The following is a 25,476-nucleotide window of genomic DNA, read 5'->3' as shown; positions in this document are numbered from 1 at the left end:
GACATATCATGCTCATTTTCAGGTTCATACTTGTATTCTGTGTTTCTACTACAACATCTTTACATGCTTTATAATGTTCAAAAAACACATTATTTTTCTCTTACTCTCTGTCTGAATATACCTGTATTCACCCTCTGTCTGAAACGCTCCGTTTTAGCGCCTGTCTCCTTAAGACCCCCTCCTAAAAAAGCCCAATCTGCTCTGATTGGCTTGCGAGTGAAATATGGTGCACCTTACCAAAATGTATGTGCACAAGCACTGAAAAAGTGAGTTTTTCCAAATTGATTTATTCCAAAAGACGTAAAGCCAGGACTACTTATCACTGCTTCTGTTAAAGTTCATTAGAGTTAGTCCTGTTTATACAGTAGGTATGCTTCATCCATGACTGTGCATCCCATCGTCATACTGAAACACTGATCAGGTCTCTCTTCTTCCTGAAGGTGCTTTCTGACACACAACCCTTATAGAAAATAGTCAGGTCACTGTCTACGTCTGACTGGCTCTTGAGGAAGCTCTCCAGCGTCTTTAGAGGAACTTCCACCACACTGTGGTCAGTCTGCTCATTCAATGCATAGCCCCCATAACTAGGGAACATGAACCTCACCTCATACGGAGAGTTATGGTCAAACCGCGGGCAGCAGTAAGCCAGCCATAAGTGTTTTGGGATTGCCAGGCGGTCCCTGTTACCTCGTTGGAGGGTCCCCCCAGAAACCGTCACCCCTGTCACCATGAAAGACTTGCCGTGGCAGAAGTTATTGAGGCGGCGGCGAATGAGGTCCAAGTATAGGTTCCAGGAAGCGTCCAGGAAGTTTGTGATTAATGGCACGACATTGGTCAGAGTATATGTGGAGGATTTGTCATCTGGCTCTGATTGGTGCAGGTCTGGATTCAGCGGGCCACGTCTGTATTCTACAGCATCTGTGTAGTCCTCCAACACGGCCTGGCTGTCCTCAATCAGAGGGGGGGTGTCTTCAGTGAGGGGGAGTGCTCTCATGTTGCCACTCTCATCATCAGAAACTAACTGTAGGGAAAAGAAATGAAAGAGATCTTTAACAACAAGAATACTGACTGATCTTTACTGCAAAAGCCACTGAAGTGAAATCCAAACAGTGATTGTACGACAGTTCTCTCAGGCTTAACACTAATGTGACAAATAAACCGAATACATTAGTCTCTACCTGTGGTTCATACATCCACGGTGTGTCCATCCTCCTCTTCCCATCAGACTTCTTAAAGATGTAGGCTGAATAGAGGGCGAGGCGGCGACTGCTGTCATACAACGTGGCGTAGCGCAGCTTGTCTGCATACTTCTGGCAGACCCTCCTCAGGCTGGCCCCCTTCATCCCCGCAGGTGGTGTCTGCATGTAGAAAAAGTGGCTGCAGTCTTTGAAGCTGTTCGACACACTGGCACTCACCAGAGGGGACGCCATCAGCAGGGAGAAGGACAGGACGCAGGTGCAAAACAGATGCATCGTCACACGGCTGGAGTAGATAAAAAATAATACGAAACGGGGTCATTTCCTCGTCATTCAGGGGTGTGACATGTCCTGTTACACACCTCTATGAATGAAGAAAATCCATGTGGTGAATGTTCTGCATAATATGTCGTCTTGTATTGGTGCTGCCGTCATAATCTGGTAAAGCGTAATGACTGTTGGACTCAGTATGCAAAGCAGCAGCAGCTCAGAGTGGATCTATTGGCTGGACTTATCTGCACCTGCAATGTCTGTGCCTCTCTGCACAGGCTTCTGTCAGGTTGTGTACATGTTCTAGTTTATCTCATAAATACACACCCATGTAGTATGTACTGTACATCTGACCAGATCGCTCCTCTGCCAAACATGCCATTATAGGTTGTGTGCGTCGACCCACCAGGCACATCACCAGCCCTCAGAAGCAAGGTCTGGGGTGACATATTCTCCTAAACTGATGGCTTTGTGAGGGTCCTGATGAGCAACCAGACCTTCCAGACCAAGGTCACCTACAACGACAATAACTACAGATTGAACATCTCCAGATGATACACATGCAATATTAAACTTTTTTGTATTAATATATATATATATATATATATAATACATATCAGCACTGGAGAGCTCCTTCAGCGACAGGCTGCTCCACCCAAAGTGTGTGAAGGAGTGCTATCGCAGGTCCTTCCTTCCTGCAGCTGTCAGACTCCACAACCAGCACTGCTCCCAGTAGACCACTTACACTTACACACCAAAAAACTGACAATAACCTGATATTTTCAGGTGGAATTTTATTCATTCATTCATTCATTCATTCTCATTGTGCAATATCATTTTCCACTCGTGCAATTTTGTAAATAGTCTGTTTATTGTCAATACTGTATCTACTGCTCCTATTTTTTATACTTCCTTCTATTTAAATGGTTCATATTTTGTTACACTTTGTTTAGCTCTTTTTTTTACTGTGTTAGCTGATGCATCTTGTTTTTTGCACTATCCCCTTTGCTGCTGTACACTGCAAATTTCCCCACTGCGGGACTAATAAAGGAATATATTATCTTATCTTATCTTATCTTATATGCACATTTTCTCAATGTTTTTCTCATCCACCTTGTCAAAAGTGCATGCAATATTCTCACTTCTAATTTAGCCTCCATGCATGTGTACAATATTGTGAAGAATGGTCCCATTATGTGCACCTCTCCAAAATCATTTGCTGTATATTCATCTAGTGCCACTGTTGTTCAACAGCGCCCTCTGCTGGATAAACCCTGCACTGCTGATTCACAGAGGCTTTTTGCGCATGCTCAGTTCGACATTGCTGCTCAACATGCTCTGCTCGTCACTTTCAAGGGTATTGCTGGCTCATAGGTCCAAATATCTCCTTATGTATTTTATGCATGATGCTTTTTACTGCAAAGTTCATGAAACAACTTTGTCAGAAGTTAATAGTGTGAATGTGTATCGAGCTGTTTTTCGATTTACACCTAAAATACAGCTCAGTTTTACAGGCTAATTAAACGCATCCAGCTAAAAGACACTGCATTTGGACATACCGTTGCAAAAGTGCAGTACAGGTAGATCGTAAATTCGTGAGTCTGGTTTGATAGCTCAGGGCTTATGCCCTTTTCTATCTATAGGAAATCACTGGAGGGAGGAGTTGGAGGAGGAGCCCAGTTTTTTTTTGTTTTTTTCTTGTTTTTTTCTTTTTTCATATATATTTATTTATTTATTTTTATTTTATTTTATTGTTTTTTTCAAATATATATAATTTTATTTTTCCTTTTTTATTTTTTTCCCCTCCTTTACCTCATAACAAAATAAAATAAAATGAAATATAGATAAAACAAAATGGAGAGAAACATAAATTAAAGAAAGAAAAAAATTAAATAAAGAAAAATAAATAAATAAACAAACAAGAAAGAAAGAAAGAAAACCAGCCAGTTGAGGAGTTTTTTTCTTCTTTTCTTTTCTTTTCTTCCTTTTCCTCATAACAAAATAAAATAAAATGAAGTATAGATAAAACAAAATGGAGAGAAAAATAAATTAAAGAAAGAAAAAATAAATAAATAAACAAACAAATAAACAAACAAAGAAAGAAAACTTTTTTAAAAAGCCAACATAACTAGGCAAGATCAATATCATGTGACTGTGTACAGTGTGTGCACTTGAGAGGGGTGGCTGGATGTCAGTCAGGGTGCAAATCAAATTAAGGCAAGATTAAAAAGAATAAGATAAAATAAAGTACAATAAATATAAATAGGTAGATAGATAGAACTAAAAGAATGATGACTAAAAGTGCAGTACACATCTTGGTCCAGGCTGCTAAATAGGGGTGTGTTTGTCCTGCTCCAACATTGGTTAGCTGCTTGTCAATGTCCAGTAGTGGTGGGAATTTCGGCTCTTTTTAGTGAGCCAGATCATTTGGCTCAGCCCACCAAGAAGAGCCGGCTCTTTCAGCTCCCAAACGGCTCTTTCGATTTACCACTTCTGCCTTTTATAATTCAGCCAAATTTAGCTTTAGCTGTTTTGACCTATCACTTGAATTATTTAATATAATTATACTAAACCTTATAATTTCCAGAATACCATAATTTTACATGCTGCTTCGTTTCCGACTGTCACTCATCTTGACTGCTATTCGCGCACCGCACTCCTCTCTCTTTCTGTCCTCTTCTTCCTCCTGCTCTGTACCCCTAGACCGTCAGCGCGCCGTGCACCCCGCCCCTCCCTGGTTGATGGTCTGATCTAGTGATGTTACGTGCTGTGCCGAGGCTTCGGAGTGTGTGTCGAGTGCCGAGGCTTGTATCATTTTAGACCAATGACGTCATTGATGACGTCCGAAGCCTCGCTGCCCGGCCATACCGCTGATTGGTTCAGGGAGTGGTTCAGATCTTCACTGGTTGAACCAATGTCACTTTCCAGAAGCGACACAGAACACTAATAGTACCCCTCCTGCCATTATTATATTACATTACACTTCACTACTATACAATTATTGACCGAAGGATTGGTTTACACACATAAGATGCATTCCTCACGAAACAATTACACTTTATAATAAATGTATGTTATATACTCAAATGCTTTTGTACAACAGCAATGTCAAGTCTGTTCTGCTATATGGCTCAGAGAGTTGGCGAGTGATCAAAAGTGATATGAGGAGAGTGGAAGTTTTTCACAATGGATGCCTCCGACGAATATGCCAGATCTTTTGGCCAAACAAAATCTCCAACCACCAACTGGACAAGAAAACCGGTAGCCGTAGCATCATCAAGGAAATTACACACAGACGTCTGAGATGGCTAGGCCATGTGCTGAGAATGGAGCAGGACCGGATCCCGAGAGTCGCCTTAAGATGGACACCACCAGGCAAAAGAAAATCTCGGGAGGCCCAAATCCACCTGGCGCAGAACTGTGACACAGGAGCTGGACAAGATGAACCTGTCATGGGGAGAGGCCCAACATGCTGCCAAGGACCGAATACAATGGAGAGAGCTCATTGAAGCCTTATGTCCCATAGGGGATGAAGAGGAATGATGATGATATACTCAAAATATACTTACTAGAAAATAGACATATTATATATTATATAGATATAAATGGATTACATGGTAATATATTTTTTTTCATTGTTTATTATTCTTTACTGGCACAAAATACAGTATATCACAGATCACATGGTTAAGATCATATCTGCCTGTTTTACACTCTTTGGCCACAAGAAAAAGAAAAAAAACGGCTCTTATCGGTTCACTTAACCCTCCTATTATCTTTGGGGTCAATTTGATCCCATTCAATATTTAACGTCTCTAAATAAATGATTGACATCATTTTTTTTGCTTCATATTTAATGACTTTTCCTAATTTAATGGGGATAACTGGGTAGACATAAAATTAAAATGATGATCTGTTTTCAATGTCCTGTACACATGCTGTATGCATCGGTGTTCTTTGGGGTCAATTTGACCCCAGGATGTTTTAGCTGTCTAAAACATATAAGAAATATCAACATTTTACACACATTTGTTTTGGATGATATTGAGGTCACTATAACATGCAACTTTATAATCTTCAAAAAGCTTTGGGGCCCTAACCTAACATAACCATAACTGTAGTAGTGCGAGAACCACTGATAGTTTATACGACATGGAGGAGGGGAAACATCATTCTCACGAGAACTTTGATATTTCCCCACGCTTTGGGGGTGGCAAAATATGGTTCCTGTGAAGATATTGATTTTATTTAACCCTCCTGTTACCTTCAAATTTATTAACATCTTTTATCCTTGGGGTCAATTTGACCCCAGCAATTTAAACCTCCAGAAAATGATTATAATTCAAATTGTTACTAAAGTTTATGTGTCAGGTACTTTATGTTTGTTTGTTGACTACCTAAATAGCCCTTTAAATAAAATCAATATCTTCACAGGAACCATATTTTGCCACCCCCAAAGCGTGGGGAAATATCAAAGTTCTCGTGAGAATGATGTTTCCCCTCCTCCATGTCGTATGAACTATCAGTGGTTCTCGCACTACTACAGGCATCCATTGTGAAAAACTTCCACTCTCCTCATATCACTTTTGATCACTCGCCAACTCTATTTAGGTAGTCAACAAACAAACATAAAGTACCTGACACATAAACTTTAGTAACAATTTGAATTATAATCATTTTCTGGAGGTTTAAATTGCTGGGGTCAAATTGACCCCAAGGATAAAAGATGTTAAAAAAAAACAAAAAAAAAAACAGCTCAAAGAACCAACTCGTTCTCCACCTCCACATCACTAAAGTCCAGTCACGTGGTCTCACACGGTCGGCCATGTTTCCCCGAAACACAAACAACAAGAAGAAGAAGAGCAAAGCAGCGACTAAAGGAGAGCCAGCAGACACACACACATACTGATACGCAGCAGCAGCAAGCAGCAGCAGAGAGAAGAGAGGGGGAAATAACAAATAAAACACAGAAATTCTGAAATTCTGTCGAATACAAAACAGTGTTTTAAAAAGGAGAAACCAATGCAAAGGAGAGATAGTGGCTGTAGACACGGCGTGCAGGACTAACCAGTCTAGGTAAGGTTCCTCTTTGCTAAGCTAACACGCTAATTCACCTCTAGGCTTGCATTTATCCGATTAAAACGGTGTTGTTTGTGATTGTGTTTTTGTTTACATTACATTAGCAAAGCCTCTAAATTAACACAACACCGACAGCGGAGTGCTGGAGGTGTTTGTACCCGCACATTGTTGCAGAAGGCCCGGGTAGTTTGATCCCAACACTCCGCTCCGCCATCATATCACCTTACAAGCCAGCTAAAGGCCTTTACAACCAACGCATACCTGTTTTAATTAAGTTAAATAGAAAGCTAGCTAACTTATCTATGTTATGCATGATTAATATGATATTAAAGGTTGCAAATATTGTTTTATATATCTGCTTTTACCACCACAAGTTGGTGTTGTTTAGCTTGAAAGACGGAGCTATGTGGTTGCTAATGTAGCTTAGCAACCACTAGTTTTAGTCAGCTCAAGCTGTTTTGTCAATATGTTAGTCATCTTTTACACTTAAATAATTAAGAGTTGTTCAGTTTGTTAAAGTTAAATTCTGGTATGCATTGATTGTGAGGTTTAGCAGAGCTTTTTCAGTTTTTATTCTGGCCGCTTGAAATCGTTTTATCCCGCCACATGTTGAAGAAGTGCACAACATATGAAATGCATTTATTTATGTATTCCTTGCTTTAGTTTTCTCAGTACAAAGTTGACACTAAAGATGTCAAGTCTTTGCCTGTTGTGTGGCCTGAAGAGTTGTGAAGTTGTGAAATACTTTGAAGCCATAATAACCATAAGTTGTTTACAGATGTTTAGGTTAAAGGTTATTGTTTCAAATATTTTTATTAGGAAGCATGTGCATGTCAGTGAAACAGACTATTGTGTAATGTGTATTATGCCTAATTTCTGATATATATCAACAAAAAACAGAAAATACAAAGAACATGAGTACTTAAAGGAAAAAAACAAACAACAAATAAAATAAATAAATAAAACAGACCTTTTTCTTTTGTTATTGAAATTATGATCTTTAATTTGTATGATTTTCAAATCATCAAGTTCTATAAATTAATGCTATATGTTTTCTTGTTTTGCTGCCTTTTAAACTGACAAATAATTGCAAAAAGTATGTGTTATAAGCAGGGAATGAAATTAGCACCTGCCAAATACAGGGTCAGTGTTGGCTGTGGTAGGTAAAAAATTCAGGTCACCTGACACCATGGCAGATAGGTTTTCCTTATATTAAAATATTATTTTTAAAAAGCAAAAAAATAGTCAGTGATTAAGGTTACATGATCCGAAAAGCAACGTTGTTTCTTGCTTTAGTTTTCTCAGTACAAAGTTGACACTAAAGATGTCAAGTCTTTGCCTGTTGTGGCCTGAAGTCTGGACTGAGTTGTGAAGTTGTGAAATACTTTGAAGCCATAATAACCATAAGCTGTCTACAGATGTTTAGGTTAAAGTTATATATTCTTAATTGTTTCAGCTCTCTGTACATTTTCTTCTGTTGTTTCAAATATTTTTATTAGGAAGCATGTGCATCGTGCCTCATTTCTGATATATATCAACAAAAAACAGAAAATACAAAGAACATGAGTACTTAAAGGAAAACAAACAACAAATAAATAAAACACAGACCATTTTCTTTTGTTATTGATATTGTGATATGTAATCTGTATGATTTTCAAATCATCTAGTTCCGAAAATTAATCTTAATGTTATATGTTTTCTTGTTTTGCTGCCTTTTAAACTGACAAATAATTGCAAAAAGTATGTGTTATAAGCAGGGACTGAAATTAGCACCTGCCACCTGCCACATACAGGGTCAATGTTGGCTATGGTAGGTAAACATTTCAGGTCACCTGCCACCATGGCAGATAGGTTTTCCTTATATTAAGAAATATTATTTTTAAAAAGCAATTCTAAAGCTTAAATGAAATAAAGTCATGCATTAGGGTTACATGATATATTCCATAATTCTACGGTCTGGTACCGATGACTCAGTGTTTACAATTTTAAAGTGTTCTACCTAGATTTCAGAGTCGGCAGACAAAAAACATTAGTGGCCGATAGAAATGTTCAGTGACCTGCCACAGTGGCAGATGAGGAAAAAGGTTAATTTCAGACCCTGGTTATAAGTAGGGATGTCGCGGTACCAGAAATCTAGTAGTCAATACCAATACCAGTGAATTTACACAATTCTCAATACCAATTTGATACCTTGGTAAAAAAAACCAATAAATCCCATGTAATTCAACACGCACTCCTTTATTAAAACATTTGAACATTACAAAAAATAGAGGCATGTAGCCTTTAAGTAATAAATAAAAAGAAACGTCTATTAATATTGCAAAACAAAACAGTGGCATGTAGCCTTCAAGTATTTAAAACAAACAACATTGTCTGGATGGCTGTCTTTTGAGGTGCTTTGCTAAATTGGAAGTATTTCCTCCTTTGGAAAGAAGAGTACGACGGCACCGTTACTGCACCGCATACTGTTTTTATAACTAGGGAATGAAATTAGCACCGGCCACCTGCCAAATACACGGTAAATGTTGGCTGTGGCAGGTAAAAATTTCGATAGGTTTTCCTTATATTAAAATATTATTTTTCAAAAGCAATTCCTACATTAAGAATAGTCAGTGATTAAGGTTACATGATCCATATTTCTACTGTCTGTTACCGCAGTATTGCAATATTATGTTTTGTGATACTGTATCAATTCTCAAAAAACCTGTATTGAGTCCTATTTAATATTTTGCAAGCAAAGATTAACTCAGTCAATACTTTATTTTGCAAATGCAGATCCTACTATTCTGAAGGCATAAAAGTTTAAAAAAAATGTTTTACTCAGATTTGAGGCATGTGGCGGTGTGTTTTTTATACTATGACCATTTTCCTAAATTAGATTTAAAAAAATATATATATATTGCCTTGCTTGCAATATATTGAATCGTAACCCATGTGTCATGATATGTATCATATCACCAGATTATTGCTAATAAAAAGTCCTAGTGTTTACAATTCTAAAGCGTTCTACATAGATTTCAGAAGTGGCAGACAAAAAAATTGTGTGGCTAGTAGAAATGTTCAGTGACCTGCAACAGTGGCACGTGAGGAAAAAACTTAATTTCAGACCCTGGTTATAAGTCACATTGCTCACTAAATTACCAAACATTACCTTAAGTATGATTACCATTAACAGTTGTGGTAACCAGAGGTCTGATGAAAATAGTACAATCACATTTTCATCAGGGGGCTTTTGTCCCAATTTACCACCATGATGATTATTTATTTTATTTAATAGAGGTTGACATATATTCAGTTTAAACGCATACACACACAGGCCCAACTTTATCTCCAGCAGATGAACCCCAAATTAAATTTAACAATTTATACCCACACTGCAGCTGAGTGTAAGTTGAACCTTGTCAGCAGCTGTGTATTGTCTTAAACGTGTACATTTCAGTATTGTTAGTTAATGTCTGTCGAGCTACGTAGAAGGTAGACAGTTAAAAGTACTCTACTGTAATCATGTTCTACTGGATTTCCTGTAATTACATAGTTAACTAACTGCAATGAGGCATAATAAGTTGCAGAAGTCCAACAGTAGCAGAGAACAGCACAAAAAAACTGCCAGCGTCTTTCACACTTATTTTCATAATAAAAAAAAAAGTTGATTTATATTGGTTTTTAAAATAATTTGATGTAAATTATGAACCTTCAAAAGGCTGATATGCTGTTACATGATGTGCTACATTTGCATCGAAAGCTTGTTTTTCCACTTCTAACAACATCGCCAAGTAAGCGATGGATGTGTGAGCAATGCTAAAAGTAGTATTACAATTACTACGTCACAATAACTTGATTTGCTTCATAAGAGCACTACGATATGGAAAATAATGTCTCAATATTTTCTGCCATTTTGACAGTGTCGACATTGGACGCTATTTTTAAGCATGCTCAATTGTGTAACACGTGAGTCATTCAGAATTACGTATTTGCTGTTAGTCCAATAAATGTAATCATTTATCGGACACGAGAGTTGAATGCCTCTTTCATTGTGCTTGGCAAGTTTTAGCCAGTTTCTAACACACATTTCAAACATTGAGTTCATAAAAACGGCGTATTTTTACATAATTTAAATGCAGACAACTAAAATCTAAAACGTTTCTCAGCCAGCATGGACATGCTCGGGGCTTGTACCATGCAGCTGCAGGGAGGTGACACTGACTTGTAGGTTGGAAAGTTAACTAATCCTTAAAGATAGAGATATCTGGAAAAATTGAACTAGCTATAGATTTCTTTAAGTTGAAATGGCATGTATTGTGTGTATCAATTTAAATTCAAATCGTGCCATTTAGCCTCGTGCCACCAAGGTTGCTAAAGTAGTACTTGCGATGCACAGAAGTCTTGACCCCTCGCTTAACTGGCCTTTGTTCCTCTAGGCTTTCGTAGTTTCTTTCAATAGTTCCTCTGAAAAACTGAAACCCATTCCTGGCAATTTCTGTCCATATTTTCAAATATACTGTACATACAAATTTTGGACTTTGTCATTTGAACTAGGGCTGTCAATCGATTAAATATTTAATCACATGATTGTCCATCGTTATTTTTCTGTTCAAAATGTACTTTAAAAGGAGATTTGTCAAGTATTTAATACTCTTATCAACATGGGAGTGGGCAAAAATGCTGCTTTATGCAAACGTATGTATATATTTATTATTGAAAATAAATTAACAACACAAAACAATGACAAATATTGTCCAGAAACCCTCACAGGTACTGCATTTAGCATAAATATGCTCAGATCATAACATTGCAAACTGCAGCCCAACAGGCAACAACAGCTTTCAGTGTGTCAGTGTGCTGACTTGACTATGACTTGCCCCAAACTGCATGTGATTATCATAAAGTGGGCATGTCTGTAAAGGGGAGACTCGTGGGTACCCATAGAACCCATTTTCATTCACATATCTTGTGGTCAGAGGTCAAGGGACCCAAGCTAGTATGACATGGTTTTCTAGTTTCACATGATATCAGTATCTTCACAATAGCTATAAAACCTGCTACAACCTAAAAATCCTAAGTTGCGTTAACACGTTACAGAAATTAGTGGCGTTAAAATGAATTTGCGTTAACGCGTTATTATTGCGTTGGCTTTGACAGCCCTAATTCTAACAAAACCAATTATTTTGTCAGCATTTAAAAACTACAGCTCTTAATAAGCTTTGACTGTGTTCTAATGGCTATGATGGCGATGGGCAATATAGAAAACAATCTATCGATACCTGAATCGAGGAACTCTAACCATATAGATGAGCATTAACTTTTGAAATTTGGTTGACTGGATATTTGTGTAGTTGCCATGACATTTTCAAGAACTATCCCCAAACAGCTGCATGGTTTTAGAAGCAGCTGGTTCACAACATCACTGAAATAAACTCCCTAGATGTCTGGATGGAAAATCTCCTGTGAGCAGCAGAACCATGGGGCCTGATTGAGAACCACACTAGAAATAGTTTGCTAGTTTCATTTATTCCGTGTAGGAATACCACATTGTTTTTCTGCCAGCTCAGTGTGCCGTCACGGATTGATCAAATTGGGCCGGTACCTTTCAGAGAGTCCAAGGCATGCTGTGAAAATAGTGTGTCGAGGCAACGCAACGGAAAATCAAATTACACTTCCTTTCCTATCACAATGTAGGCGGACTGCCAAGCTGTGAAAATGCATCTCACCAACAGCTAATTTATTGAGTGTACACTTCTAACGTTAATTTTTCCATCTGTCTTGTAATCGTTTGATTTCTCTGATCCCCTCTCTCAAACTCTGCTTAATTTTCAGTGGTGCAAAGGGAGGAGGACAGGAAATAAAGGAGTTACCTGGAGGGTCTCCGTCAATCCACATTTCAGTTGGAGCGAGAGAAAAAGGCACGGAGGAGAGGAGAGAGAGAAAAGAAAAGAGGAGTGCGAGTCGCGTCTGCTCTTGGCAGCTGTTCCAGCAGCCTGTTTCAGTGTTTTGGCTGTTGTTTCGTTCCTGCGTTACCTTTTTGATGAATCGATTCATATTTTTAACTTTAATGTGAGGTATAACTGCTGTAAAAGAAAACATTATTACTAGCAAGAGTGTTTTATTTTGTTCCATCGTTAATTTCCAAGGTTCTTTTTGTTTCTTTTTTTATGTTTATCAACCCTTTTCGGCTGTGAGTAGCAGGAGCTTCCATTCTCCAAACTATCATCGAACCCCCTTCCTTATCTAGTTAGGACCTGATAACCTGGTATTCCTCAAGCACCTGAAACTGGCAGCTATTCTCTTTGTGTCTGTGTGTTTGGGGAGCTCTGTGACCACAGCTTAAGCACCACTCAGCCTTCTAGTCACCTAAGCCTAACTAAAGCCAGCCAGCTCTAGCCTGGTCCAGCCCAGTCCAGCCTGCTCCGATCATCTGGACAGGGTAAGGCCGTTTGTGGCACATTTACTCCTTTTTTTTTGTTGTTGTTGCATACATTTCTGCAGAAAATAAAACATTGTTTTCCCTCCTCAGATACTCAGTTCTGTGCGGACGTGAGGAATATGACTGCTGAGACTCTTAACTTCGGCCCAGAATGGTAACTGATCTTGTTTCTTTCCATTATTTCAGCTTTTTTAAAGTAGTACTGAATACATAGAGAAGTAGCTGCTGAAGGAAGTACATGTGAGTGCTCTCATGATTAGATAGATTGGTGAATAATGAAGTTTCATGTGTGTTTTGATCAATGTGTGCTTTAAGCCAAGTTCACACTGCAAGACTTTCAAAGTCATCAGAGCGCTGTACTGTTCACACTACACAACTCGCTGTCTTGTAATGTGTCTTGAAGTCGTTGTGGTGTTCACACTGCATGATTGACCGGAGACAGGGGGTCACGCACTACAAGATCTTTCACTAAGAGGAATCTCCGATGAGGGTTGAGATGATGAGATGAGATTTGCAAAAACTTGCAAAAACTTTTGTGAGACTCGCTGCCGGAACGACCTACCCTAACCTTAACTATTCGAGATCGATGCCTAACCTTAAACATCTCACGAGAGTTTCCTTAACGTGGGGGTTCCCTTTGAGACACTACACCCGATGAGGTCTCCAAACTACGTTTTGTCACGAAAACACACACGATAAATGACGTGATAACATACACGAAACACACTGATCATGTTGTTGTTGGCACGGGTTCTCAAATTAGTCTGTTTACGCACTCTTTTTTTTTTTTACTATTTGTTCCTCGGTGCAACAACAACTTTTCTCCATGTTGCAAATGCAACATATACAATAAGTTCCTATTGTTGCAGGCGGCCCCTCCTCCCCCAGGTCTCCCCTCAACCCGCGTCTCGCGCTTTCATTCCAGATATCAAATATCTGGAATGTATCTGCTAGGCACCGGAGAGTATCGGTGAGCAGTTCACACATGACGCTCAAGCACCGATGTGCGAGCGGCGAGCCAGTTTGCTTCTGATCTGGGGCGTTTCTCGGGGAGCTCCAAAAACTGAGCACGGAACAGACGGAGCAGAAAATCAGGGCTAAAAAAAAAAGCTGCGTAGTGTGAACTAGGCATTATTTGCTTGTTCTGGAGCTTTTGACCTTATTGCCTGGTGTTCATCAGCAGATATTTTACTCAGTCATGGAACTGTACATGTTCAAATTGTCTTCCATGTTGTTTTAAAGGAATCTTAAATCTACACATTGTGTTATTATGTCCAGATGGTAGATTTGCCTTCTTGAATGTGTCCATTAAATTTATCGGCAAAAATGATTTTGTGTGTAAAACTGACATTTTGGCCTGAGGGAAGGTCAGGAGGTTGATTTAAAAACTGCAATCCACTGCATATTTGATGGAAATCTGGCCTTCATTTTTCGAGACGCCTTGTCAAGGACCATCAATTAGGAATCATCCTCTGGGGACAAGGATTGTCCATACTAGATTTCATGGAACAAGACCTAGTCGAAACCTAGCATATGGCTGGACTGAGTGTGGTCAGTGTGCTAAATTGTGGTCAAAATTGTTGATATCTGAATTGTTTAGTCTTCAGATAGTAGTATCCAAGACCAGCAGAATATTCAGTTATTGGTGTGAGACAGATTTGGAATGAGCGGCAGTCAATGAGTGGAACCGCTGTAAAAGCATCCTGAGGACAGTTTGCACCTATTCATATTGAAAGAGCAACGGCTGATGTGGAAACTCCAACACTCAACTTAGCAACTATTTTGATGACCGATTTATTGAATAATTTGTCATTCAAAAATGCCAAATATTTGCTGGGTCCAGCTTTGCAAATGCAACGATTTGCTTGCTTTTCTTATGAACAAAATCATTTTTGAGTTTGGGCTAAACAAACTGTTTTAAGGACTTCACTTTGGGCTCTGCAAAAATTAGATTTTTCACTTTTTTTCTGGTATTTTATAAAAACCAACATCGTCATTAAACTAACGTAATAATGGGCAGATGAATTAATGATGAAAATAATCCTTGGTTGCATGTTTTGCTCTGGATTAAGAGACAACATCACTGTCCTTGGTAAGAAATGTGTACATGCAAATTTCCTCGCGGGGATAAATAAGATATTTATCTATCTAGTAAATCACTATAACTATCCATTTAGCAGCAATAAGAATAGTTATGTGGGTTGGTATATGTAATTTAATGTTTTCAGTTGTAGCTTTCAAAGACCGTTTTCTCTTGTAATCTTTAACTTTGGGAAAGCAGTTTTTTACCTTAATTCAAAATGTAGGTATTGTCACAGCGGTGTCCTGTCTGTCTCTCCTCCTCCTCTCCAGTGAATGCGATTAATGTGGGGGGGGGGGGCGTAGTCTCCAGTTTGGTAGCACTCCATCTCTAACAGCCTGTGACTGCTGTGTGCATTCTTGGTGCAGTGCCAGCCTCGCAGAATATTTCACTCTTTACACATCTGCAGCTGCTTTCCTCTCAGTGGCCCTTCTAGGCCCACCGTTATCCTTCCAGTTGCACCCTTTTAATGTCGCTATATAGTGGCCAGTTCATGTGCTCACCGCATACAGCTGTCAGGCCGGCATGTTTACAAGTCTTTTAATGCCTGTTAGCGCTGCAAAATGATTTCAACCATTTTGAGGTTTTGTTGGCAGCAGAGCCGGCGAGCATGTTAGTCATTGTGGTAGAATTCAAAGTCAAAACATTGTGCCTCGCATTTAGATTTATGTAACAGTTATTAGGCCAGCCTCTGCTCTATAAGACTCTCACAAAGGATTATGAAAGTGTAAATATAAGTGTGTAAGATCTTATAGATTTCATTCTTTGTCCTATTCGGGAGGGAAGGAGAATATACAAATGAAGTGGATACAAACATGCAGACATATTTCTTTGTATCTCACCCACTGGCAGGTTTCCTCAGCTCTCCTCTTATTATTCATATTAGTCGCTGCACCACTTATTTTTATCCGCTTTGATATGCCACATGCCACCAACTGGTCTTTTATGATGCTTTCCTTCACTTCTTCCACCCCGCACCCACCTCCACACCTCTGAGAGCTCCATGTGGTTTTGATGTGGGGCTGCGAGTCAATGATATGTTTTGTAGAGGCATGTGAATGGGGCCATTGTTAAACAGCAGGCCTTGGAATCTGGCCTGCTAGTAATAGCTTTTTAAAATGAAATCCTGAGATTGGAAAGTTAATATATCGTCTGCGCTGAGCCAAGTGTATTCAGGGGGACCTGCATAGGAGGATGGTTGACTTGTCGCAGAGCATTTAGTAAATTATTTTTTCCCCGCTGCAAGATGGATGTTATTTAGATATTTTTCCTTCAGTTCAGATTAAAAAGAAATTCTCTCATGTTTACACAATAGCTGCCATTTCGTAATATTCTGTGCCAACAGGGGAATTCACACCAAGTTGTATTACAAGCTACTTTGAATGTCAGCCCGAGTCAGTAGATTGAAAAAATGCTGGAAACATGTGGCTTTAAAGGTTCAGTCAGTCATTTCCTGTTGAAACACCTCGACACCTGACCAGTAGCTTTGGTTAACGGTTTATTTGATACTGGTAAAAATGTTTACATATTTACGTTTTTTAAGTTGCAACAAACATTCCAACCAAATCCTGCCTTTCAAATGCAACACTGACTACGTTTACATGCACAACATATTCTGAAAAAGACCTTAATAGTGGAATATAAGTGTGCATGTAAACGGTAGTTACTAATATGTCCTGATGTTCTGTTTGAGATTCATACAAGAAGTAATGATGTTAAAAATCCATTATTCTTAATGATTCCTGTACTCTTCCTCATTCAGGCTCCGTGCACTGTCCAGTGGGGGGAGCGTGACGTCCCCCCCTCCTTCCCCCGCCATGCCAAAGTACAAGCTGGCCGAGTACCGCTACGGCCGAGAGGAGATGTTAGCACTTTATATCAAAGACAACAAGGTTAGTGGGAAAACTCAACAAAGTTTCTCTCAGGACTGTATGAATCACAGAATAAGAAGAATCACCTTTAATGTTTAGCAATATTGAGGAAGTCTAAACACCAGTATGTGTATTGTTTTTAAACCTCCATTGACTTCCCTGTATTCAAGAATAAAAACCTGTTTGTCAGTCCGTTGTTTTTCATAAGGCATGGAAAAAAGTGTTCAATGATAGTTATGTCAACCTAAATGCCTATTGTTGTTGTTTTAGGTCCCAGAGGACATGCAGGATAAGGAGTTTGCTGCTATTCTGCAAGATGAGCCCATGCAGCCACTGGCACTGGTGCCTCTCACTGAGGAGGAGCAGGTCTGTCACAAACACGCGTCCACAAATACACTAATACCTGCAAACCGTTTCAGCTCGTCATATGATGTCTCATCGCCACCTCTGTTTCAAAGCGAGCCGTTCTGTTGGTTGACAAATGTGGCTGTGGGCTCACATTCCTCACATTCCTCCCTTTCCATTCTCTCTCTCCCTGCAGAGGAACTTCTCCATGTCTGTGAACAGTGTGGCGGTGCTGAGGCTCATGGGAAAAGGGGTGGGCGGGGCCGCCCCAGCTGGAGTGGTCCGAGGACGAGGGGCCACACGAGGCGGTCGAGGTAAAAACACCCAGACACCCATTAGAAGAGAAACAAATAAAGACCAGCATTGATTCAGCCTGAGTGCACTCATGATAAATCCACAAGCACTTGTGCTAAAACTAACACGAGTCCAACAGCAACAGAAACGCTGCCCAAAACCCTTGGCTAATGCTACAATGGCTGTTATCCAGGGAAAGTAAAACCGTTTATTCAAGCCAACCACTGAAGTGTTTATTTCCCCCTTTTCTTCCACCATCTTGATGCAGCACACTTCCTCTTGGCCTGTCTAAATAGTCCTCCTTTTGTCCAGCCACACCTGTCTAAAAGCACCGGGCTTATGAACTCACCTTGTGACTCACACAGCACTCTGTGCATATGAACGGCCAATGTAAACACTAGTCGTCCGGTTCAGGACAGTCAAGGAAAACAACCTGGAAGCACGATGCCGTTTGGGTTTCATTCATTTATGTGCACGTGCTGGTGTGTGCGGCTGTCTGCAGCTTCAAGGAGATAATTACTATATGTACTTTTAACGGCCAAACTTTTAAAGGTCTAAAACTTATCAACCTAAATACTTCAGACCTGTTTTATACTGATTTCATCAATCATGTTAAAATGTGATTATTAGTTTTTATTATATTTGTATCTTTACAAACAGAGGGTGATTTTATTTAAATTGCATGATTCGCCATTAAACAACAAACTGTTGTAACTCGACTGTACTTGGTCAAATCTGCCCCAAGCTTGGCCTACTTTATAGCAGTCTAGACCTGAGGATATTTAAATGAAGAAAAAAAAAATGTACTCAGTCATAATGCAACTTACTGGCAACAGGAAGTCAGCGTTATGTGACAAACATCATCCGATTTATTGAAATTTACATTGTGTGATCTACACATGATAATACACGTTTAGCTCGTGTTCTGTAGCGTCACATAGTAGACACAGGAAGTGGTGCAAAATTTGCAGTCCATCATTTCCTCTGTCACTCAACTCTACTCAGGAAGTAATTGAACTTTAAACTTTCAGATGAATCCGGTTTAAGACTGGCATAGTCCTAATAAATAAAGATATTTAAACTTGCTAGTCTAAAGCTGACTTTCAGGAAGTGCTTCAACTTAAAAATGATGAACTTATTGCTGTGTTTCACGAACATATCAGAGTTTCTATTGGCCCAGAGCTAACGTGGGTGGGAGTAATGGACACAATAGGCTTGTTTTATTAGTGCAAATGGTCCCCATTTGTAGATATGCACTTTTTAATGATACAACACAATGAGGATGATTGAACAGAAAAGACTTAAGAGCATATTTGACTGCAGACAGCGAGTGAAACAATCCCAACTGTCTCTCATTCAGATGATGATATTAAATACAAACACCTTCTTCTCCGTGTGTATATAATCAGGACGAGGTCGTGGTGAAGGTGGATTCTACCAAAGAAGTATTGAAGAACCGGAGGTGGGTTTCGGACGCAGCGTCCGAGAGATACACCGCAGCCAGAGCTGGGATGACCGGTAAGAAAAACCCAGCCAAGTGCTCAGTGGCATAGTGAAGGTGTATATATCTTCACTGCTGAGCGAAGCTGTCATCCAGTGTAATAAAGTCAATAATCCTCCCTGGTATTTGTGTAGATTTTTGCTCTTGTGGGATCATTTATCTCACTTTTGCAGGCTTCTTCTCTTATCTGCTTAAGCTGAACTAAAGTATCTGTTTTTTCTTCATGGGCCTAGTTAAATAAATTGTTATCTGTGGCGATGAGATGCAAGTTTTGTCTGGACATATTTCTCTTAAGATAAGAACGACTGGATGTTTTGGGCTTGTTTTCCTTTGTTTATCACTCAACTGATTTCTCTCCATTTCCTCTCCTTTCCTCAGGGGCGAGCGTCGATTTGAGAAGCCGCTGCGGCGGGAGGTGGGGCGTCCTGGCTTTGAAGAGCCCGTCGGTCCCGTGGTTCCGGGGAGGAAGGAGTACACAAGGGCTGACAGCGATAACTGGCGCATCCTCCGGGAGGAGCAGGAGGAGGAGGATTTGGGAGCTGGAGCAGGAGTGGGAGTGGGAGTTGGAGTGGGAGTGGGAGTTGGAGTTGGAGTTGGAGTTGGAGTTGGAGTTGGAGTTGGAGTTGGAGTTGGAGTTGGAGTTGGAGTTGGAGTGGGGGCGGGGGCGGGGGTGTTGGTGGGGGCGGAGCCGGGCACCAACTGGAGACTTACTGGAGTCCGCAGGGATGGTATGATACATGCAACCATTTATTTATTTACTGTAGTGCTTCCTCAAATGCGTGTTTGTGTTGAAAATGAAAGCTATACACAAGAAAATGCAAAGGCATATCATTTATTTTCTTTTTAAAATGCATGATGGGCAGTCCATACATACTTGATATGATTTTATTCACTAGTATGGAGGGACAGTTGCTTAGCTGCAGTTTAGAATAGGTTTATTAAACTGGTGGTTTCAGGGATTTCACACTCAGTTTGCTGCTAATTTCAGTGTATTTGTTCTGTCAAAACAAGCGTGGTGGATTCTGCTGAAATGCAGTAAAACTGGAAGTAACTTTTCCAGTTTAGTTATTGACTAATTGCATTACTTATTAACTTTTCCACATTAAAATGTCTAACTTTGCATTGAACATCTCTAAACAACATTAGACTAAAGGCTTTTTTTTCTCCTGTAAACCGGCCTTTTTTGGATCTTAATGTATTCAGTAATACTCTGCGGCTTCAAGTACATTTAAAAAAGGCAGATGTGACCGTTCAAATCAGTGTAATCACACAATGGTTGACGCTTAAGTTAGGATAGGTTATATAACAACATACATAGTGAATGCTGATAAGAGTGGAGTTCTGAGTAGAAGAAAATGATTTATACTACTCCTCCTCCATGCCATCAAAGCTCAGTTGTGACAGTGTGTGCAGGAGCTTTCACTTAAACAGTAGATATAGTGACATCTAGTGGCAGTGAAGGGATTTCTACAAGACACAGTAATGTTTTAGCTGAAACAAAGCTGCACAGAGGTGAGATATAACCGATCCCAAGACAACCATATGCTTGTATAGGCAACTGCTGTAACCTGGCAATGTGCTTCTCCTATGAAACCTTGTTTCTGTACCTCAGTTTTATTTATATATTTGTGACTTACTTGTGACAGTATCCTCACTGATGGCGGTGCATTTCTTTTTCAGATGGTGGTCCTCGCTCAGCAGGCTGGCGGGATCATACCACTCCAGGTGAGAGCCGCCGGAGGAAGTTTGATTTCGACTTCCGGGACTCCGATGGCCACGGTGGTGGCCGCCGGCGTGCAGGCAGCGAGGGACTAGAGGACGACAGGGACGGCCTGCCCGAGTGGTGTACAGACGACGAGGACGGAGAGATGGGCACGTTTGACTCCTCTGGAGCTTTCATGACTATGAAGGTGTGTTTTTCGATTATTTTCAACCTCTGGTATTATTCACAATGAATGAAGCACACATTCTTGTTTTAGTGAAGTCTTTATATGAAGACAGTGTTGAAAAACTGGGTCATCTTGAAGCTAGTACGATATTTCTTTTATTGTCCACCCTCATGATTGTCCATTGCATGATTGCCATTTGTTACACTCTCTAATTCTCTCTGATTCTCCGGGTCAAATTCTGTCAGAAGGGTGGCAAGGAGACAATCCTGGAGGAAGAGTTTGACTTTAAGGGGATAGAGGAAGATGAAGAGGAGGAGAGCTACGCTGACTATGAGAGGAACTGTGCTGAAGGAGATAAAGACAAGGGTGAGGAAAGACTTCTCTTTATTTGATGACTTTAGAACGTTTTCAGAATACATGAGTGTTTCTATGCCAGCCTTCTTGTTACAAAAATGTTCAGTGACCAATTGATTTAAAAGCAAAATTGAAATGTTAATAAAACTTAATGAAATAGACCACAATGTATGAACCTTTTTCATCCTAAACATGACACAAGCCCAGGAGGTATTAATTACTCATGATTGTGGCATCTTGCTTCCTTTCCTCCGCTCTCACCTCACAGAGAGTAAAGACGCTGGCTTTGCTGTAGGTAATGGCGAGACAAAGCCAGCATCCCCCTCCTCTTCTCCTCCAGCTCTCCTACACTTTACCCCTCCATCCCTGGAGCCTCGGCCCTGCAACGCTGGCCTAGTGTTGGACAACCCTCAGCTGAACAACAGCCACCCCGTCAAGGCCAGCAGCACGTCCAGTGAAGGTACGCCTTATTCCACGTCTTTTTGTGTTTAAGTAGACTTTTATGCACCGACACAAAGATGGATTCAGTTAGCAGCGTTATTTTTCTATAGAGGCGTACATATTATACATGTTGTATTGTGAAAAGTTACAATAGTAAGTGTAAAACAGGACTGCATGATGTGGAGGAAATACAAAAAGTGAATTTGTAAGTATGATTTGAAATGTCTTACAAATGTATGTATGCTCTGTAGCATGTGTTTGCTGGAAAATGAATTTTGGAATTATGTAAAACTTGTTACGAATATCTAGTACGGATTTCATAATAACATATCCTGATCCAAATCCAGCTTTAGACCAGCTTTTTATTGAGCAACGAGCTTTTGTCCCATTATTGGCATTGTTAAGCTTCAGTTATACTTTCCGCAAGTAAGGCCAAGCGGACATGAGCTGACGTGGAATCTTGACGAGGGAGCGTTTAAATCTTTTATACTCCGTGCGGATTTATCCTCGCGGCAAACATTCTGACATTCTCAAAGTTCTCTTGCCGCCCATCCGTATAGTTAGAAAAATGTGGATGTGCACGGACGGGCAAAAACCTGCCGCATTTACAAAATCTATAGCAGATGTACACATTTTTCAGTGGGTCAGTTTGAAAAATTAAAAGAGAGGAATATATTCCATTAAAAACATGGGCAGGAGCTGGTGCTTATATGCATCTCGTATTGACTCACCAATAAACTCAAATTAAAAATGTATTCTTAACCTTTAAATCCTTCTTGGAAGCACTGGAGCAACCGGTACTATATCTTATTGTTGTAAAGAGTTAACTTCCAGACCATCACTAACCAAACATTTGGCGATTCATACTTCATTCTTGAATTACAGATTTTGATTTGAAGCGTTGAGAGTCTTGTTCCGGCTCTGTAACTGTAGAGCTGTTGGCTTCTTGCATTCAGTCTAGCTCTTTAAGCCTCCGGATGTGTGTCACCCATGTTGATATTTGGTTTGATACAAAATATGTTTATCCCCAGTCATTTAATATCTTGTTTACTGAACCCGCTGTTCCTGCTGTATCAGATACAGAGCCAGTAGGTGGCTCTACCCCACGCCACGTCCAGCGTCACCATCCCATAAATAGAAACACTAAAAATAGAACCCATTGTTTTACTAATGTTTCTTGTTGTTTTTGTGTCAGACATGGCTCCGGTAGGGGGCTCCAAGATCCAGCTGAGCCCCAGCGACCTCACCTCTTCCAATCTCCCTCCCCCACCCCCTTCCTCCGCTGCTCCTCTCCACCCTCCACCTGGAGGAGACGCAGAGGACGATGAGGGCATGAAGCACCTGCAGCAGGTAGGAACAACAGGAGGCTCATTTCAAGCAGCTGTCTCAGAAATATATAATTGCAACAGGATGCACATTTAACTCTAATCAACTAGTGATTATTTTGCTGCAGGATATTCTAGTCATTATGTTGAATAAACTGTGAAATGTACCAATGTTCTTTAAACTTTTGGATCATATCAGTCATTGCTACGTTACTTGTGCAGATCCACCTGACGGTTAAGCTGAATTAAAAGTTCCAAGCTAAATGTCTAAACAAAAATGAACTTGCCAGATGAATTGATGTGGTGGTGTAATGACAGCCTGTGTGTGTTTGTGTCTGTAGGAGGCGGAGAAGATGGTTGCATCACTGCAGGACACTTCTTTGGAGGAGGAGTGTTTCACCCAAGCTCTGCAGCAGCAGCAGGAGAGCAGGAACACAGCAGCCGCTCTGCCGCTGTCGCACGAGGCCGCCATGAAGTGGTTCTACAAGGACCCACAGGGAGAGATCCAGGGTACACTCGCACACCGTGGCGTTTATAGTAGGGCTGTCAAAGTGAACGCGATAATAACGCGTTAACGCGATTTAATATTGTAATCGATGACAGCCCAAGTTTATATTTACTCGTACACTCATACATGCAATCATAGCATATTGATTCATAGATGTTGCTACATAACCACAGGGTTTGCATTGTAAACTCATCTCTCTCCCTCTCTATCCTACCCGCCACCAGGTCCGTTCACCACAGTGGAAATGTGCGAGTGGTTCCAGGCGGGCTACTTCACCATGACTCTGCTGGTGAAGCGGGGCTGCGACGAGGGCTTCCAACCCCTGGGCGACGTCATCAAGATGTGGGGCCGCGTGCCCTTCGCCCCGGGGCCCTCCCCGCCGCCCCTGCTGGTGAGACAGCAACCACCAACGCAGCGCCCGCAGCCCACCCGGACTGTGAGTCAGAGCTCAGCCAACGTAGAGGATGGGGAGGGGAGGATGCAGAGGAGAGGGAAGATTGATAGACAGGTTACGGTAAAAAGACTAATGATTCATTCAAATTCATGAGATTTCTGAAATTGCCTCCACTTGATTTTAAAACATGTCATTTTAATTGTGTTTACAGCTAACCTCTTTATTCCCTCCTGTAGGAAGTGAAAAAGACATTCAACATTCAAATCACAGTCATAAAACCATTTTATGCAGTGGCTTCCAGTAAAAGTCACTGGTTGCATGTAAGCTTCAAATTAGTGGAGCAGCACAGCGCTGGTTCCAAACCTGCATTTAATGCTGTAATGTCACACTACAGATATTGTCATGTTCCTGATTACCTATGAACGTGATCAGATGTTTGACTGCATGGTCCATTTGTAACATACTGTATATCTGTATGCTGAAGACACCCAGACTAGTTTGTAGAGCACAGTCTGTGGTTACAAAGAATGGACAATTCCCCCACAAGCAATTCTTTCTTAACCTTATATGTGGATATCTGTGTTTTGGTATCTTGTGTTTGAATATGTGTTGTATTAACCGGTGATCGCCGTCTTCTCCTCAGGGAAACCTGGACCAGGACCGCCTGCAAAAAAAGCAACAGGAGCTGGCAGCAGCAGCTCTTTATCAGCAGCTCCAACAGCAGCAGCTATTCCAGCTCATTAACAGGTCAGCCTCTAGGGGGAGGTGGTGGAGGTTTCACCTTACATGTCTGGACTTAATTTGTGTTTGTGTCCTAGTTTTTTTACAGAGGAGATTTTGACTTTGGACTTTACTTTGAGTGTTTGACTTTGCTTTGTGTTGTCCCAGGTGCAGTGAGCAGGGTATGATGCCTTCGATGAACAGGTCGATGTCAGTGCCAGATACAGGGTCCATGTGGGACATGCATACCTCAGCTTCACAGCCGTCAGGTACGTTCTAGACCGCAACTGGTTGCGCATGTGCACACAACACGTCTGTACCTAATGATGCTAAAGTAACCCAATGTTATTTCCATGTAGGCGGTGAAGCCAGTCTTTGGGACATAACAATGAATCCTTCTACTCAGGGTCCAACTCTCGAACAGCTTCAAAAAGTGGGTTCAGTCGTCAGCTTTTCAGCCGTACAATGCAAAGTGCAAAGCCAGAGTACAACTTTTTTTGCTAATCTCAGTTTCTGCCTTTTACTCGGTTTGACTCCTGATGTTTTCCGTTCAGCTCCAGCAGGAGAGGCGAGACGCTGAACTCAGGGCGAAGCGTGAGGAGGAGGAGCAGCGTAAGAGGAGGGAGGAGAAGAGGAGGCTACAGGAGGAGCAGAAGAGGAGGGACGAAGAGGAGCTCTTCAGACGCAAGCAGGTGAGTTGAAAGAAGGCTGGGCGACAAATATTGAAACTGTTTTTCAGATTTTCTACACTGAAAATGTAAATGTCTTTATTTAAATGTTAAGCCTTT

General features: G+C 40.7%; 2 protein-coding genes across 8 annotated transcripts in view; one reads left to right on the top strand and one right to left on the bottom strand.

Moving 5' to 3' along the window:
• Positions 1–400: 400 nt before the first annotated feature.
• On the bottom strand, positions 401–1,522 carry LOC141761316 (endonuclease domain-containing 1 protein-like). Its single transcript, XM_074624652.1, has 2 exons — positions 1,179–1,522; positions 401–1,021 (listed from the first exon to the last, which is right to left on the bottom strand). Exons 1-2 carry the CDS (start codon positions 1,470–1,472, stop codon positions 401–403), a joined length of 915 nt encoding a protein of 304 aa, XP_074480753.1. The 5' UTR covers positions 1,473–1,522.
• Positions 1,523–6,280: 4,758 nt separating this feature from the next.
• gigyf1a (GRB10 interacting GYF protein 1a) overlaps positions 6,281–25,476 on the top strand; it is a 29,527-nt gene continuing 10,331 nt past the window's right edge. For 2 of the 7 annotated variants that reach the window (XM_074624458.1, XM_074624457.1), the window contains exons 1-18: positions 6,281–6,542; positions 12,360–12,966; positions 13,057–13,120; positions 16,809–16,938; positions 17,188–17,283; positions 17,459–17,576; positions 18,966–19,074; positions 19,436–19,785; positions 20,738–20,967; positions 21,192–21,312; positions 21,569–21,760; positions 22,937–23,091; positions 23,408–23,576; positions 23,799–24,010; positions 24,612–24,715; positions 24,857–24,957; positions 25,048–25,121; positions 25,243–25,380. In XM_074624458.1, coding sequence (XP_074480559.1) covers positions 13,086–13,120; positions 16,809–16,938; positions 17,188–17,283; positions 17,459–17,576; positions 18,966–19,074; positions 19,436–19,785; positions 20,738–20,967; positions 21,192–21,312; positions 21,569–21,760; positions 22,937–23,091; positions 23,408–23,576; positions 23,799–24,010; positions 24,612–24,715; positions 24,857–24,957; positions 25,048–25,121; positions 25,243–25,380 — 2,334 coding nt within the window. In that variant the 5' untranslated portion in view covers positions 6,281–6,542; positions 12,360–12,966; positions 13,057–13,085. Of the gene's footprint in view, positions 6,543–12,359; positions 12,967–13,056; positions 13,121–16,808; positions 16,939–17,187; positions 17,284–17,458; positions 17,577–18,965; positions 19,075–19,435; positions 19,786–20,737; positions 20,968–21,191; positions 21,313–21,568; positions 21,761–22,936; positions 23,092–23,407; positions 23,577–23,798; positions 24,089–24,611; positions 24,716–24,856; positions 24,958–25,047; positions 25,122–25,242; positions 25,381–25,476 lie in introns of all 7 variants that reach the window. The other 5 variants (XM_074624456.1, XM_074624455.1, XM_074624452.1 and 2 more) reach the window with 4 other exon arrangements.

The sequence above is a fragment of the Sebastes fasciatus genome, chromosome 22, assembly GCF_043250625.1.
Source record: "Sebastes fasciatus isolate fSebFas1 chromosome 22, fSebFas1.pri, whole genome shotgun sequence".
In the NCBI taxonomy this organism is placed as follows: Eukaryota; Metazoa; Chordata; class Actinopteri; order Perciformes; family Sebastidae; genus Sebastes; species Sebastes fasciatus.
The sequence above is the reverse complement of the archived record's forward strand: the minus strand, read 5'-3'. Positions and strand labels throughout refer to the sequence as shown.

What these genes read in the sequence shown, in the direction of transcription:
- LOC141761316 (XM_074624652.1), bottom strand. Translation starts at nt 1,472, where the DNA reads ATGCATCTGTTTTGCACCTGCGTCCTGTCCTTCTCCCTGCTGATGGCG. An exon ending in CGTGGATGTATGAACCACAG is followed by an intron (nt 1,022 to 1,178) that starts GTAGAGACTAAT and finishes TTTTCCCTACAG; the next exon opens with TTAGTTTCTGATGATGAGAG.